The sequence below is a fragment of the Triturus cristatus genome, chromosome 3_1 (assembly GCF_964204655.1).
Source record: "Triturus cristatus chromosome 3_1, aTriCri1.1, whole genome shotgun sequence".
Taxonomy (NCBI): Eukaryota; Metazoa; Chordata; class Amphibia; order Caudata; family Salamandridae; genus Triturus; species Triturus cristatus.
In genome coordinates this window covers 5,875,576-5,891,117 of record NC_140583.1, presented here as the reverse complement: position 1 = coordinate 5,891,117, position 15,542 = coordinate 5,875,576, and the positions used below count along the sequence as shown (strand labels likewise).

General features: G+C 43.5%; 1 protein-coding gene across 3 annotated transcripts in view; it reads left to right on the top strand.

Annotated features, from left to right (window-relative positions):
• The window catches only part of LOC146859578 (uncharacterized), a 620,782-nt gene that overhangs the window by 34,005 nt on the left and 571,235 nt on the right, over window positions 1-15,542 (top strand). For all 3 annotated transcript variants that reach the window (XR_014979312.1, XM_085646502.1, XM_085646501.1), the window contains exon 2: window positions 1,207-1,382. Coding sequence is in view for 2 of the 3 variants with exons in the window: in XM_085646502.1 (XP_085502628.1) it covers window positions 1,331-1,382 (52 nt within the window). In the remaining variant the exon portion in view is untranslated. The remainder of the gene's footprint in view (window positions 1-1,206; window positions 1,383-15,542) is intronic.

The window sequence follows — 15,542 nt, the reverse complement described above, 5'->3', positions numbered from 1 at the left end:
GACATTTCAGTACATCGGTCCTATTGCAAACTGCAAACTGGTTGGTTTGCAAATGGCACTACTTGTCAACATGTCTTTGTACATCTGTCCCCTACAGACCGAATACAGACCTATTTCGTTGGATCCCAGTGACGTGGAGAAGGAATATTGTTCAAGCTTTGATTATGAGTAGGTTGGATCATGAGAACGTGCTTTATGTGGGCATGGCAGAGTATTTGTTCACACGGCTGCAGACTAATCAGAATGCAGCAGCAAGATTGATTTGCAACAAGAATAGCAGGAGTTCAGCCTCGGCTTGTCTCCATCATCTTCACTAGCTTCAAGCCCAGAAAAGAGCAATTTTTAAGCTAATGTACCATGCGCACAGAGAATTTTATGATAAGGGTCTAGCAACTCTACAGAATAGAGTTACATTTTACAAGCCTGTACGAAATATTCAATCATCTAATAATGCTTTAATATTCTGTAGAAGAATCAAGAAATCCAGAATGGGTGGCCTCCCCTTTAATTTTTTAGCAGTGGCCCATTGGACTAATCTATCCCAGAATCTATGTGTAGGGCCCGACTTGTTAGCGTTCCGGAAAAAGTCGAATACCTGCTTGGATCCACTTTAGGGTCTTGATTGGAACTGGCAAATATGAGGTTGAGTGACGGGATATCCCTTAGTGTACGAGGGTGCGCATTATAAATACTTGAAAGAAATTAAATAAATACCACTACTTCAAATAGCTCCTAGCACCAGAATTAAATATGAACTACTGAATCCCTTGGCTGCTGTATATTTTTAAAGCTTAATATACAGCTCTGAAGCAGGTTAGGCAAAATTAGTACAGATTCTTCTGCATACCAAAATGTCAGTTCGGACCACAGGAAGCTACTTTTGTGAATCTGTTTTTTTCCACCGTGGAAACACTTTATACTTCTAATGAGGTGAACTATAACCATTTTTATTTTTTATAATCAGTTAGATTCTAAAGTTTTCAAAAACTAAAGTTGTCATTTGAAGAAATCTCACCAAGATGGAAGTCATACAGACAGACTGGAATAGATGCACTGATTGAGTTTGGAGAAACAGTTGACATTTCAAAAATATTTAAGGAATTAAACATGAAAGTAGTTGTTTAATTGATACCTTTTAGTGTTTTCAATTGGCAAGAGTTATGTTCTACTTTCTATAACATTTTATATCTGTTTCAAATTTCTCAGCCGAGACGTTGATTTGTGGGGCCACGCACGCGCCATTGATTTGTGAGACAACGTAAATGCCGCTGATTTGTGGGACCACGCTCACGCTGTTGATTTGTGGGGCCACGCCCACGTCCCTTGTTTCATGGATCACTGTGGTGACAAAGAAGGCGAGAGCAGCACTGATGAGGGCTCAGGTACGTGGACAGTACTCCTCTCAGTACTAGTGTGTGAAAAATTATGCTCTTAGTAATCACTAGTATTGTGAGTAGAATAGAAAGTCTGCAAGTGCACTTAGCTCAGCTTTTACCCTAATGCTGACATACTCTTGGATATGTGAAACTGTAATAATAATCTTTTAATACGCAGCAAGTATGCTTGGATATATGCTACTGTAATAATACTCTTTCAATACGCAGTAGTCTAGTAAATACATTTGAAAAGTAACCTATTCTCCGAGATCAACTTTTACTTTATTGCTGAAGTACGCTTGGATATGTGATACTGTAATATACTCTTTTAATATGCAGGAAGTACGGTTGGATATGTGATACTGTAATAATACTCTTTTAATGCGCAGCAAGTACGCTTGGGTATGTGATACCGTAATAATACTCTTTTACTGCGCAGCAAGTACGCTTACATATATGATACTGTAATAATACTCTTTTAATGCAGAGCAGTCTAGTAAGTATAGTTGAAAGGGAACGCTCAGCTTTTACCTTATTGCTAAAGTACGCTTGGATATATGATGCTGTATTAATACCCTTTTAATATGCAGTAGTCTAGTAAGTACAGTTGAAAGATAATGCTTGGCTTTTACCTTATTGCTGAAGTGCGCTTGGATATGTGATACTGGAATAATTCTCTTTTAATGCATGGGAAGTGCGCTTGAATATGTGATACTGTAATAATACTATTTTAATGCACAGCAAGTACGCTTGGATATGTGATACCGTAATAATACTCTTTTAATACACATTAGTCTAGTAAGTACAGTTGAAAGGTAACTGATGCACTGAGATCAGCTTTTACCTTGTTGCTGAAGTACGCTGCGATATGTGATACTGTAATAATGCTCTTTTAATACGCAGTTAGTACGCTTGGATATGTGATACCGTAATAATACTCTTTCAATAGCAGTAGTCTAGTAAGTACAGTCGAAAGGTAACCAATGCACTGAGATCAGCTTTTACTTTATTGCTGAAGTACGCTTGAATATGTGATACTGTAATAATACTCTTTTGATGGGCAGCAAGTACGCTTGGGTATGTGACACTGTAATAATACTCTTTTATTGCTGAAGTACGCTTGGATATGTGATACTGTAATAATACTCTTTTGACGGGCAGCAAGTACGTTTGGGTATGTGATACTGTAATAATACTCTTTTAATACGCAGTTAGTACACTTGGATATGTGATACCGTAATAATACTCTTTCAATAGCAGTAGTCTAGTAAGTACAGTCGAAAGGTAACCAATGCACTGAGATCAGCGTTTACTTTATTGCTGAAGTACGCTTGAATATGTGATACTGTAAAAATACTCTTTTGATGGGCAGAAAGTACGCTTGGGTATGTGCTACTGTAATAATACTCTTTTAATGCACAGCAAGTACGCTTGGGTATGTGATACTGTAATAATACTCTTTTAATACGCAGTTAATATGCTTGGATATGTGATACCGTAATAATACTCTTTCAATAGCAGTAGTCTAGTAAGTACAGTTGAAAGGTAACCAATGCACTGAGATCAGCTTTTACTTTATTGCTGAAGTACGCTTGGATATGTGATACTGTAATAATACTATTTTGATGGGCAGCAAGTACGCTTGGGTATGTGATACTGTAATAATACTCTTTTAATACGTAGTTAGTACGCTTGGATATGTGATACCGTAATAATACTCTTTCAATAGCAGTAGTCTAGTAAGTACAGTCGAAAGGTAACCAATGCACTGAGATCAGCTTTTACTTTATTGCTGAAGTACGCTTGAATATGTGATACTGTAATAATACTCTTTTGATGGGCAGCAAGTACGTGTGGGTATGTGATACTGTAATAATACTCTTTTAATGCACAGCAGTATGCTTGGGTATGTGATACTGTAATAATACTCTTTTAATGCACAGCAAGTACGCTTGGGTATGTGATACTGTAATAATGCTCTTTTAATACACAGTAGTATAGTAAGTAGAGTTGAAACGTAACAGATGCACCAAGCTAGGCTTTTACGTTATTGCTGAAGTACACTCGGATATATGATACCGTAATATTACTCTTCAAATACACACCAGTCTAGTAAGCACAGTGGAAAGGTAAAAAGTGCAGTGACCTCAGCTTTTATCATATTGCTAAAGTACGCTTGGATATGTGATACCGTAGTACTGATCTTTTAATACGCAGCAGGAGCGCTTGGATATGTGATGCCGTAATAATACTCTTTTAATACTCAGTAGTCCAGTAAGTACTGTTGAAAGGCAACAAATGCACTGAACTTAGTTATTACCTTAATGCTGAAGTACGCTTGGATATGTGATACCGTGATAACTATTTTAATACTCAGTAGTCTAGTAGAGTTGAAAGGTAACCAATGCACTGAGATCAGCTTTTACCTTATTGCTGAAGTACGCTTGGATATGTGATACCGTAATAATACTCTTTTAATACGCAGTTAGTATGTTTGAATATGTGATACCGTAATAATACTCTTTTAATACGCAGTTAGTATGTTTGAATATGTGATACCATTATAATTCTCTTAATACTCAGCAGTCTAGTGAGGACAGTTGAAAGGTAACCGATGTACTGAGCTCAACGTTAAGCTCCTTGTTAGAGGCCGCTCAGATATGTGAAGAGTAATACTCTTTTAACAGTCAGTAGTTTAGTTAATAAATCTGAAAGGTAACAAGTGCACGGAGTTCAGATTTCACCTCATTTCTAGAGTCTGTTCAGGTATTTGAACTGTAATACTCTTAGGGACAGATGCATGAAGAAACCGTTCAGCGATTTGCAATTAGGAAATCGCAAAATGGCATGCATGAAAGTGTGTTGAACACTTTTACTTACCTCATGAATATTAATGAGGTAGGTCGTAGCTTGCGACCCCCTAGGAATCACAAAATTCACAGGGATGGTGGCCTGCTGGGGTCAGCAGACAATCATCTCTGTGATTGCTTTTAAATAAAGCAATTTTTTTTTTTAAATGCAGCCCGTTTTCCTTAAAGGAAAACGGGATGCGTTTCAAAAACAAAAATGAAAATTTTTCTTTTCATTTTTCAGACTAGTCAGTGGTCCGTGGGATATGTATGCCCCTGAAAGTTCAAGCTCAGACAACTAGATAATCAAAATGGGCAAAGCTGAGTGGAGGGCAAGCACCTTTTTTGTGGCAGCACAAAGCTTCTGCTCAATCAAAACATGTACTGCTGGCTCCCAACACGCGGGGGGAGCCCAAGACCCCTCCAGGTGCTTCTCACTGACCATAAAAAGGCGAAGGTAGACGGGATTTTATTTTGAACATTTGAACTGGAAGGAAATGTGGTTTTAGCCAATTTCTGCAAGGTGTCTGCCTGGCGTTCTGGCCACATCTAAAGGAAAAAATTTCATTTTTAAATCGCCTAAGTAGCTGAGAAAACATAGACGTTACATGCATAGTAAATAATTTATTCTAAAAGTTCAGCTAATTCTGTTGATCAACAAAGTTAACACAGCAACAGGAAACCTGCCTCTGAAATCTGTGCTGCATCTCAGAAAGAGTTACAAATGTCTGGGAAGGGGGTAAATAACTTCTCCATTAATGAAACAGAAGCTCAGTTACCAGCCTCTCTCTGCTTCAGCGTAAAGACCTTTGAAAGATGGAATTGTTCTAATTCAAGTATGAAAAGTGACCTCTTGAACGTATTGTTTCCAAATGTTCTCAGTGCAACAGATGAGCCCAAAAATCAGAGATTTAAATATATTTAAGAATTTTTGGGATTGGATAGTAGAAAAAATCATGCAAGATCGCCTGGATCCAGAAGGTAGACTAATGTTGAGAAAATCTGTAGCCGAATATTGGACTCGAGCAGAGATGGCCAAAGGTAAGGTCTCTGGGCCCGATTCACAGAATTAACTTAAGACAAAATCCTAAACTTACTACTTTTGGTATTCACAGAATGCACTTACTACTTTTGGTATTCACAGAATGGATTTACGACTACTAACTTTACGTCCGCACTCGGGCCGGAAATTCCGGCCCGAAGGCGGAGCTTCCGGCCCGGAGGTGGGGCTTCTGGGCCGGAGGTGGGGCTTCTGGGCCGGAGGCGGGGCTTCCGGCCCGGAGGTGGGGATTCCGGCCAGTGGCGGAGATTTAGCCATGGCCAAAATCTCCACCTCTGGGCCGGAAGCTCCACCTCCGGCCCGGAAGCCCCGCCTCCGGCCCGGAAGCCCCGCCTCCAGGCCGGAAGCTCTGCCTCCGGGCCGGAATTTCAGGCCCGAGTGCGGACGTAAAGTTAGTAGTCGTAAATCCATTCTGTGAATAGCAAAAGTAGTAAGTTTATTCAGTGAATCGCAAAAGTAGTAAGTTCATTCTGTGAATACCAGAAGTAGTAAGTGCATTCTGTGAATACCAAAATGGTACTAAGTTTAGGATTTTGTCTTAAGTTTGTTCTGTGAATCGGGCCCTCCGATCTGAGACAGAGACCTGCCTTTCCCTACCAGGTATCATCGCTTCTGTAATCTAAACATGGAGTTTTATTCCTCCAAGGGAAAGAATCAAAACAAGATTGTGAAAACACAGTGATTTTAGTAACACAACCATTTCAAGATAACTAATTGAGCCCTTTTTTTGTTTTAAACATGTTTTTATTGATTTTTCTACAAACACAGGATAGACTTTGCGCCAACAAGTTTTAATTCACATGTATTCATTCTATATCGCAGTAGTTCCGTTTTCAAACACGTGACTGTAAAGTATTGTAGTGAGCAGAAATATGAGTGGAGAAGATATCCTGACATGAATGACTTGTTACAGAAAAAAACAAGGTGAGGAGAGCTCATGAAGCATGGTAGGGATGGCCGTGGAGGCATAGGGGTGCGCTCATCGGCCAGCAGTGCCTTGCGCAAGGGAATGAAGATAGTCTTGCAGGAGTTTGCAGAAATCAGTGGGTGCGATGTCAAGGTTGGAGGGTGGCATAGTCTGCACTAATGCTGTCGCAGTGTGACATGTGTTTGAATCAAGTAGTTGAGGAGGGAGGTAGCGCATTTCCCCAATGAACAGTGAACTCACGTTTAGCTAATAGAAAGGCCATGGATGCCAGCCTGCGCACTGATTTGGGGAGGTTGGTAGTATGGCTAAGAGTGGATCAAGTTGTTTAGTGGATCAGGTTGTATAGTGGAGCCTGGCATTGTTGTGATGTGTGAATATACGGAGATCCAGTACGCAGATATAATAAGGCAGGTCCATGTGAGATGTGTAGAGTCTGTCGCTGGGGCCTGGCATTTGGGGCAGCAATTTGGTCTATTAGTGTCATATTTGGCAATATCCAGCGGGGTGAGGTATGCCCGATGTAAGAACTTGAAATGCAGTAATTTGTGTCTGTGGTTAAGTGACATTTTCTGGATTTGTGTACAGCTATAGGACCACATTTTGTCCGTTAATGGAGTGCCTGGGTCCTGTGCTCATACCTCCAGCACCCTGGTAGTGATGTCCGGTTTCAACACCAGGCATGCACGGTATAGCTTTGATGTGAGGTGGGCGCCATCCAGGTTAGATATTACAAGTGTTAGTGGTGGAAATTCTTCTGGGGCAAGGGGGTAGCTGGGTAGTTTGGATCCAGGGTTGCATAGAGGTGCTGGAATATAAAGCTATGCATGTATGGTATACCGTGGTATTGGGGGCCATCGCTGATTTGCCATACATAGATGTTGGGGAACAAATCTCCTATAGTGTGGATGTTGTAGTGACAGTATGCACTGTGTGAGTGGTTCGCTAGCCAGTGGGAGTCATGGATTGTTCTTCAGTGGGAGTGCCGGAGAGTAGAGGGGGTCATCCCCCCAGTCTGTGGCACAATGTTCGCCATTCCCAGCCCGTGGTTGACACTGTCATAATATCTGCAGTGTCCCGGGGTATACCCTTAGGCAGCACGGCTGAGTGTGGAATGCCTCGCAGCTGGTCAATCTCTGGTTTCAGATAGAGGATGTGCGCATCCGGATGGCACCATCTATGCGTACATTGGCATTGAGCTTCCAGTTAATATAGTTGAAGATCAAGCACTCCCAGGCCGCCACGCTCATATGGTAATGTCAAAGTGTCCCAACGTATACGGGGTCGGCAGCCTGCCCAGATCAAAGGAAGGAGGTGACTGCGTAGGGTTTTAAAAAATGTGTTTGGATGCTGTATTGGGATGTTGAGAAAGAGGTACAGAAACGGGGGGAGCACAATCAGTTTAATAATGGCCCCCCGGCCAGCCATTGAGAGTGGTAATTTAATCCATCTGTCAACTTGCACCTCTAGGCTCGCCACTGCAGGTCCATAATTTAACCCCTTCGGTGCTCATGACGGAATGGTTCCGTCATGACCCACGGTTGAGCTGTGCTCATGACGGAACCATTCCGTCATGACCACGCCCGCGCAAGATTCCGCCAGCACAGCGGCGGAATCTGCGCAGCATCGAAGGGGTTAATTGCAGTATTTGGCGTTTGTCCCTCTATCCATTTGAGAGGGTGTCCAGTCGATACCGGTTGAGTGGCGTCTGTAAGCGGAAAAAACTCGGATTCCGACCAGTTGATTTGTATGCCTGAGAGGACAACAATGCGCACTATCTCCTCCACCAGGGGGGAGAGATTGTCAGCGGGTGCCTTATACATAGAAGGATATCAACAGCAAATAATGGGAGAAGCAAAGTCTCTGTTTGAGTTGGAGCCCTCGATGGATGTGTCTTGCCTGCATGTGGCGTATCAGAGGGTCCATTACTATAACGAAAAGTAAGGTGGATAGTGTGGGTCCGTTTGGGGAGATACAGGATGAGTGTCAGGACTCACGGGAGGTTTCCTCATTTTAACGCAACGCTGGCTACCATCTCCCCCCTACTAAATTATCAAAAGTCAGTTCATCCCTCAAGCTGGAGTGCTTGTTGGCACCAATGGAACTCCAAGATGGCTGCCAACATGCACATACTGCAACAGCACACGGCTGTTAGCAGTCTAGTCTTTTAGGCTTCAGAACACCTGGGGAGGTGTGCTTCAACATTCCACTGCGCACTTTGCTGAAGAAATAATTGGAAGAGCACCTGTTTTCCTCAGCGTCGTGGAAGTCAGTTAGGGTAGTTGCGATAAAATTGGGGTTAGCTTCGTCGGAACTACATTCCCTCACTAATCAGGTTAGTGTTAAACTATGTAGCTAAAATAGAACATTCTGTGAGAAAAGGTTATCATGTCAGAGGTAAATTTCTATTTAAAAAGGAAACTAAGTCAGAATATATTTTCCTTCCTTGGAAAACTGGAACTACCTTTCAGTAATTGCTTTCCTTAGCTGAGAAGATTAAATAAAAAGCTTTTTGAATCAGCTGTCTTATTCAGCTGTTCCAGAATCTGTCAGACCCGGGCGTGACCTTTCACCACACAATGTCTTCTTTGACTGAAACTTGTTCACTCTTCAGAGAATTAATTAAAAGGTGAAAGTCAGGGTCAAAAGCCCAGTTTATTTCTTTCTCATGCCACATGTTAGGTTTGAAGATAAATAAGTGAAGGCCCAGTTAAAGAACTCCAGTAATGTTCTATGGCCAGAATAAATTAACTCTTCGGCAAACATTAAAACCTGGGGCAGAATAAATTGTGCTTCCAGCAAACATTAAAACTGAAGGCCTGAATAAAACGAACGCTTCCTTTTAACATTTAACCTAAGTTCTGAAGCATTGTTTAAAAACTAACTGAAGACAGAAAACCAGTCATCCTACTTCAGAGACCCCAGTTCAAGGCCCACTCCAGTCTCTTAAAAGTGAGTTAATAGAAAGAAAGAGAAACCCAAATAATACGTTAATTAGGAATACAGAAATAAATACTTACCTTATCTTTCTTACATTAAGGAATAGCAGGATCAAGTGCAGATTGTACCTGAGAACGAAAAGAAAAGAGATTTGAGTGAAGACTTCTCATACAACCAAGCAAACAATACATGAGAAGTAGAAGAGAAGTAAGCTTCAGTAAACATTCTGGTAAGATAAGTTATATATACACCATAGAGAAATCAGTAAGTTAAAAGGCACAGTAAATAAAGGTTTTTACATGTTAATGTTGCAGTCCTGTAAGAAGAAGAAGAAGACGTAGCTGAACAGGCAGAATATTGGAGCAGTCTCTTCTCCGTCCCAACCCCTTTCCCCCCCCTTAGAACTTACCTGCAATGGAATACTAAAAGACCTAACAGGGTTGGTTCTGAGAAGGGTATTGGGATCTACTGTCATTCTGCTCCTGTGTGGTTCAGACAGCAATAAGTATTTAGACCCTGACAATGAACCTGGCTTCAGTATTCTGTATGTTTTGGAGCCTTCTGAGGAGCTGGGCAGAGATTCCGCTGTAGAGAGCAGTGTCATAGTCGAGGCAGCTGGTGACGAATGCCTGCATAACTGTCTTTCTGGTGTTGATTGGGACACATTTCGAAGATTCTGTGGAGCATGCAAAGGATGTGGAAGCACGAGGAGGCGACTGCGTTGACTTGTCGTTTAATGGTCAGTTGGCTTTCGACGATGATGCCAAGGTTGTCTGTCTGGTCTGTAGAAGCAGGTGTTGGTCCGAGTTCTGCTGGCCACCAGCCGTGGTCCCATATGAAGGCATTCTTCTTGTAAATGAAAAGTTCTGTGAAGGTGTTACAGCTATTGTTTTCTTAACTGAATACTGAAGACCTAGAAATTGTAGGGTCCCAAATTAAGGGATTCCTTAACTACGTTCAGTTCCTTAAGATTTTCGGATCCAGCAATGGAAATGCTTAGCATGCCTTATTAGGTCTCGCTGAGTCAGCGCGCATGCGCTGCTCGGTGAGACATTTAGTAGATGAGTTTTCAAAGTGCTGCTGGCTGGCCTAGCGCTTGCGTTCACGCGAGCTTGCGTGCACGCGCGCAGCCGGCTGCCAGAAGTCTTTCACAGGTCATTAGAACCATGATGACTTTCACTTTCGCAACAGTAAAGAAATAGAAAAAAACATCTATTTCTTTACTTTTGCTATAATCGCGGCACCCACGCTTTACTTTTAATGGTCAAAGTAAAGCGCCTGTGCCGCGATGCTTGTTCTTGCGCATGGGTGGCTGGTTGTAACGAAAACAGCCTGCGGTATTTCTCGCACACACACCACTCTACGCTCCTTTCCCGTTCACTCACTTCTCCGGATGAGCTGCGCCATTGATATCTTCTGCTGCTGTCACTGTCCCGAACTTTGCCCCACTGTTGCCGCATACTTGCATGTCGGTGCTGGGGACTTGGGTGACTGGTTGTAATCAAAACAGCCTGCGGTATTTCTCGCACACACACCACTCTACGCTCCTTCAGCGTTCACTCTCTTCTCCGGATGAGCTGCGCCATTGATATCTTCCGCGGCTGTCACTGTCCCGAACTTTGCCCCACTGTTGCCGTCTACTTGCATGTCACTTCGCTTGAACTTTAGGAAGGTTAAATCCCCGCCATCTTGGGATGGGCGTATTGCCGCATACATACCTTCAGAACCCTCACTTTTTGTTGAACAACAGGACTATCATCGTTTATACAGGGGCAGATTCATTCTATGTATCATTTCGAGCATAACTGGGGTCGTTTGTGCGATATTACACAGCCAATGTTTAACTATGTTCAGGGCTTAAAGTGGGATGATAAAACGGGGGGGGTTCTCTCAAAGGGGCGCGGCCAATGTATTTAAGGGTGTGGCTTAAAACACCTAAACTAAAAATATGTGCTTAGCTCAGTGTGCTTCCTGACTTGTATTTTGCTGTTTCTGTCATTGCATCTAGATATATGATACAACAAGCTGCGCCATTGATATCTTCCTCGGCTGTCACTGTCCCGAACTTTTCCCCACTGTTGCCGTCTACTTGCATGTCGGTGTTGGGGACTTGGGTGACTGGTTGTAACGAAAACAGCCTGCGGTATTTCTCGCACACAGACCACTCTATGCTCCTTTCCTGTTCACTCACTTCTCCGGATGAGCTGCGCCATTGATATCTTCCGCAACTGTCACTGTCCCGAACTTTGCCCCACTGTTGCCGTCTACTTGCATGTCGGTGCTGGGGACTTGGGTGACTGGTTGTAATGAAAACCGCCTGCGGTATTTCTCGCACACACACCACTCTACGCTCCTTCAGCGTTCACTCACTTCTCCGGATGAGCTGTGCCATTGATATCTTCCGCGACTGTCCCAGTCCTGAACTTTGCCCCACTGTTGCCGTCTACTTGCATGTCACTTCGCTTGAACTTTAGGAAGGTTAAATCCCCCGCCATCTTGGGATGGACATATTGCCGCATACATACCTTCGGAACCCTCACTTTTTGTTGAACAACAGGACTATCATTGTTTATACAGGGGCAGATTCATTCTATGTATTATTTCGAGCATAACTGGGGTCGTTTGTGCGATATTACACAGCCAATGTTTAACTATGTTCAGGGCTTTAAGTGGGAAGAATAAACGGGGTGGGGGGTCTCTCAAAGGGACGCGGCCAATGTATTTAAGGGCGTGGCTTAAAACACCTAAAGTAAAAATCTGTGCTTAGCTCAGTGTGCTTCCTGACTTGTATTTTGCTGTTTCTGTCGTTGCATCCAGATATACGATACAACAAGTAATATCATACCTTCAAGAAGTCATGAATAAGTAGCTATCTTTTTATATTTGCAAAGCAGGGATAGTTAGCAGCTGTTATAAGATTTTTTTTTTATTAACAGGTATGCAAATGGCTTTAAAAATTGCATTTTATTTATGTTCTTACTGCCTCCTCTATGATTCTCTGCTAAGGAGCACTATCATTCTGTGCCCTGAGTTGAAATAAAATTGTTGTCCTTCTTCTTTTTTTGGGAAATGTCTTGGTTTTTAGGTGTCGCATACGCAGCGCGCATGCGCTGCATAGGAGGACCTTTAGCCGTCACTGGTAATTTTCAAGCACACACATGTGCTTGTGGCGGCATCCACCTTGCAGGAGCGCGCAGCGGCGCGCCACAAGCACGAGTGCAGTACTTGAAAATGAGTAGCACTCCCGGGTTCTCTCTCTCTCCTCTCGTTTTCTCTTTCCTCTGTCTCTTCCGCTCTCTTTCTCTCTCTTCACCCATTTAATAATTCTAATATGTTTTTAAAAGATGGTCACCTCATCCGTGGTCACCAGCTCGGTCTTAGGCATCACAGCGCGTCAGAAAAAAGGGCAACAAGTGAACCTTGGTCCTCATCTGCTTTCAATAAATGCTTAGCTTTGAATAGCAATATCTGCCAGTGCTCTTGGATAACTTTGCAGTAAACGGGCTCCAGAGTACTGTTTACAAACTATAAATAAACACCTCGAGCTGCCCCTGCAGCTGCTGTCTGCATCCTTTATTACCTTCCATTTCCGTGCCTGCGCAGTGCACTCTTTTGTGACTTATCCGACAGAAAACACAAATGGAATGTTCCATTCACCCAGGAAAATACAGGTGTGTAGCTGCGGTCTTAGATGTCTACATTAACAAAAGGTCTACGTTATCTGTGAACTGAATATATTTGCAGACAGATCTAAAATCATTGCTTGAGATTTCTACAACGCTCTTAATGTATGTATGCATGCATCTTCTTATTGTATGTATAATAAACAAAATCGTGCTGGGATTATGGTTCATTGTATCGTCTTTTTTTAGGTCAGCGCCCGTCGCTGCTAGCAATTTACTTAATCTCCCCATGCAGTGCCGCCCCCCCCACCCCATCCAGCCCTTTGCTGCTTGTTTCAACAATGGTAACTATTTGGTTTGCAAAAGGGGGCATATGCTGTCTCCTCCCCTTCTGTGTTCTCCACTCTATGCTTGTAATGCTAGCCTAGTTCGTTATTGGACTACAGGAAATAATCACTAGATAAAAGGTACTGTACTCAGCTTTACCATTTATCGGCACGGCCGGCAAGTTCTCATCTGGTATATGCGGGGCTGGGGATAATTACTTCATGGTTCGCTGACTGCCTGTTATGTCGCTCTCCTTCCAACAATTGCTTCCTATATAGCCACATGCCCCCTGACAGCAGATTTATATTCTTCAAGTGGGGGTGTTTGGCAGCAGAATTGTGTGGCTGGAGCAAGTCCCTGGCATGGCTGTCTGGCACTAGGCAGCTGGATATGAAGAGGCCGCTACCTGGAAATGAATCCTTTGATTTCGGTGACAAGCGCAGCTGTTCCCATTAGCCTGCCCTTGCTGCACTACTGCCGGTTGTTTATTGAGTTTTTTTGCACCAGGCAGGCAGCAGATGTAGAGGTTGCCACCTCTTTTGAAACGTGACACTGACAGACACAGCTTGTGGTATTCTGCCTGTCTTCTGATAGGTCCCCGTTTCGCTTCCTTGTCAGGACGTAACAGGGAAGTTATTTCGACAAGTTTCCTGTCAATGAGCTAGAATGTGCAAGCCTCGCTTGTTTCGGTGATGCACACACGTTTTGGGATTTCTACAGATTTCCACTTTAATTGTGAGATGGATACAGCCATCTGTTCATGGTGAAGATTAATTGTACGTCAGAAGGAACATTCCTCTTTCCCCGTGGGTTATTTTAATTGTTTAGGTAAAAGCATTTTCTCTCTGAAGTCCAGCCTGTCAGATGCAATCGCAGCTACTGCTATCCAGAGACCAGCATGAAAGGAGCTTCGGAGAGCGAGGGCACCACGTCTGTCCCCAAAGTACTGCTGTCTCCACACCGCACCCGTATATTTCGTTTCACCCCGTGCGCCCCAGACCACCACTCACTACAAAATCGTCTCCCTCTCTCCAGCCCTGGGCTTTTCTGACGCGAATCATTAGATCGCTCACACTGGTGCTACGGAGTCAGCAATAGCAGCCGCTATGACTACAATTCCCAGAACACACTGGGTTAGCTGATGACATCCCAAGGGTGAAGCGTGTCACTCCACGTGACTCTGCGAGAATCTCCTTTCTCTACATCTCTCCCGTTGCCCCTCTTTCTGTGTGGCTGACTGTCACACTTGCTCTCTCACTGTCCCGTACCTGCCTTTCTGTGTCCCCCTCACCGTCTCTTCTCTGACCTGCTCTCCTTTCTCCGTCGGTTGATCTTTTTTGCTCCTCTAGGAATGTGGCCATTCTTGTTTTTTATAACTTTTCAACATGCTACACAGCAGCCACACTGCTCTACTATATAGCTTATAAACAAAGGCCAAGCCAAAACCTCTGGCTAAGCACTTATAAGGTCCCAAAGGCGAGACCTATTGGCTATGCCAATGCTTGTTGTACTTATTAAGGGCTTCTGTGCACTTCCCATGGAGTGGGATACAAGTTTCCCAGGTGTTTCTGAGTTCACTAACAAACTGCTTTTCTTTTGATCCATTAAGTTGTAGAGAACGGTTTTCTTCCTTTTGGAGAGAATCCACCACAGCGTGTTTCCTAAAATGACGAATTGCCTTATTTAGAGTTTGGAGGTGCCTAAAAACCCTCCGAGATCTGGAAGAAACTCTAAATATGGAATAGAGCCCTCTCTTTAATTTCCCCCCTTATAATGTCTACCTTCCTGGGCCAGATTGTGGTATTGGGAGATTTTAGCTTTGATGGACATGTCAAACACATGGAAAGAATTTTCTAAGCAGTGTCTCCAGAAAGCTACCGTTGCCATTACTGCTGGGCTTTAACTTCTCTCAGAAGAGCCCTAAAGTTAGCGAGGGTACCTGACCAGGGCGTAAAGCCATGGAGGTGAACATCGAGGGATCGCAATACTTAATGCTCTTCTTGTCTGTGCTGAAGGTTAGCTACCCGCCTTTAATCATACCGTTGACATGTGTCAAGTTTTAGTGGTATGCGCTGTGGACATGTGTCAGGGCTCAGTGGTATGCGCAGTGGACATGTCAAGGCTCAGTGGTATGTGCAGTGGACATGTCAAGGCTCAGTGCTATGCACTGTGGACATGTGTCAAGGCTCAGTGGTATGCACTGTGGACATGTGTCAAGGCTCAGTGGTATGTGCAGTGGACATGTCAAGGCTCAGTGGTATGCGCTGTGGACATGTGTCAAGGCTCAGTGGTATGTGCAGTGGACATGTCAAGGCTCAGTGGTATGCGCTGTGGACATGTGTCAAGGCTCAGTGGTATGTGCTGTGGACATGTCAAGGCTCAGTGGTATGCGCAGTGGACATGTCAAGGCTCAGTGGTATGTGCAGTGGACATGTCAAGGCT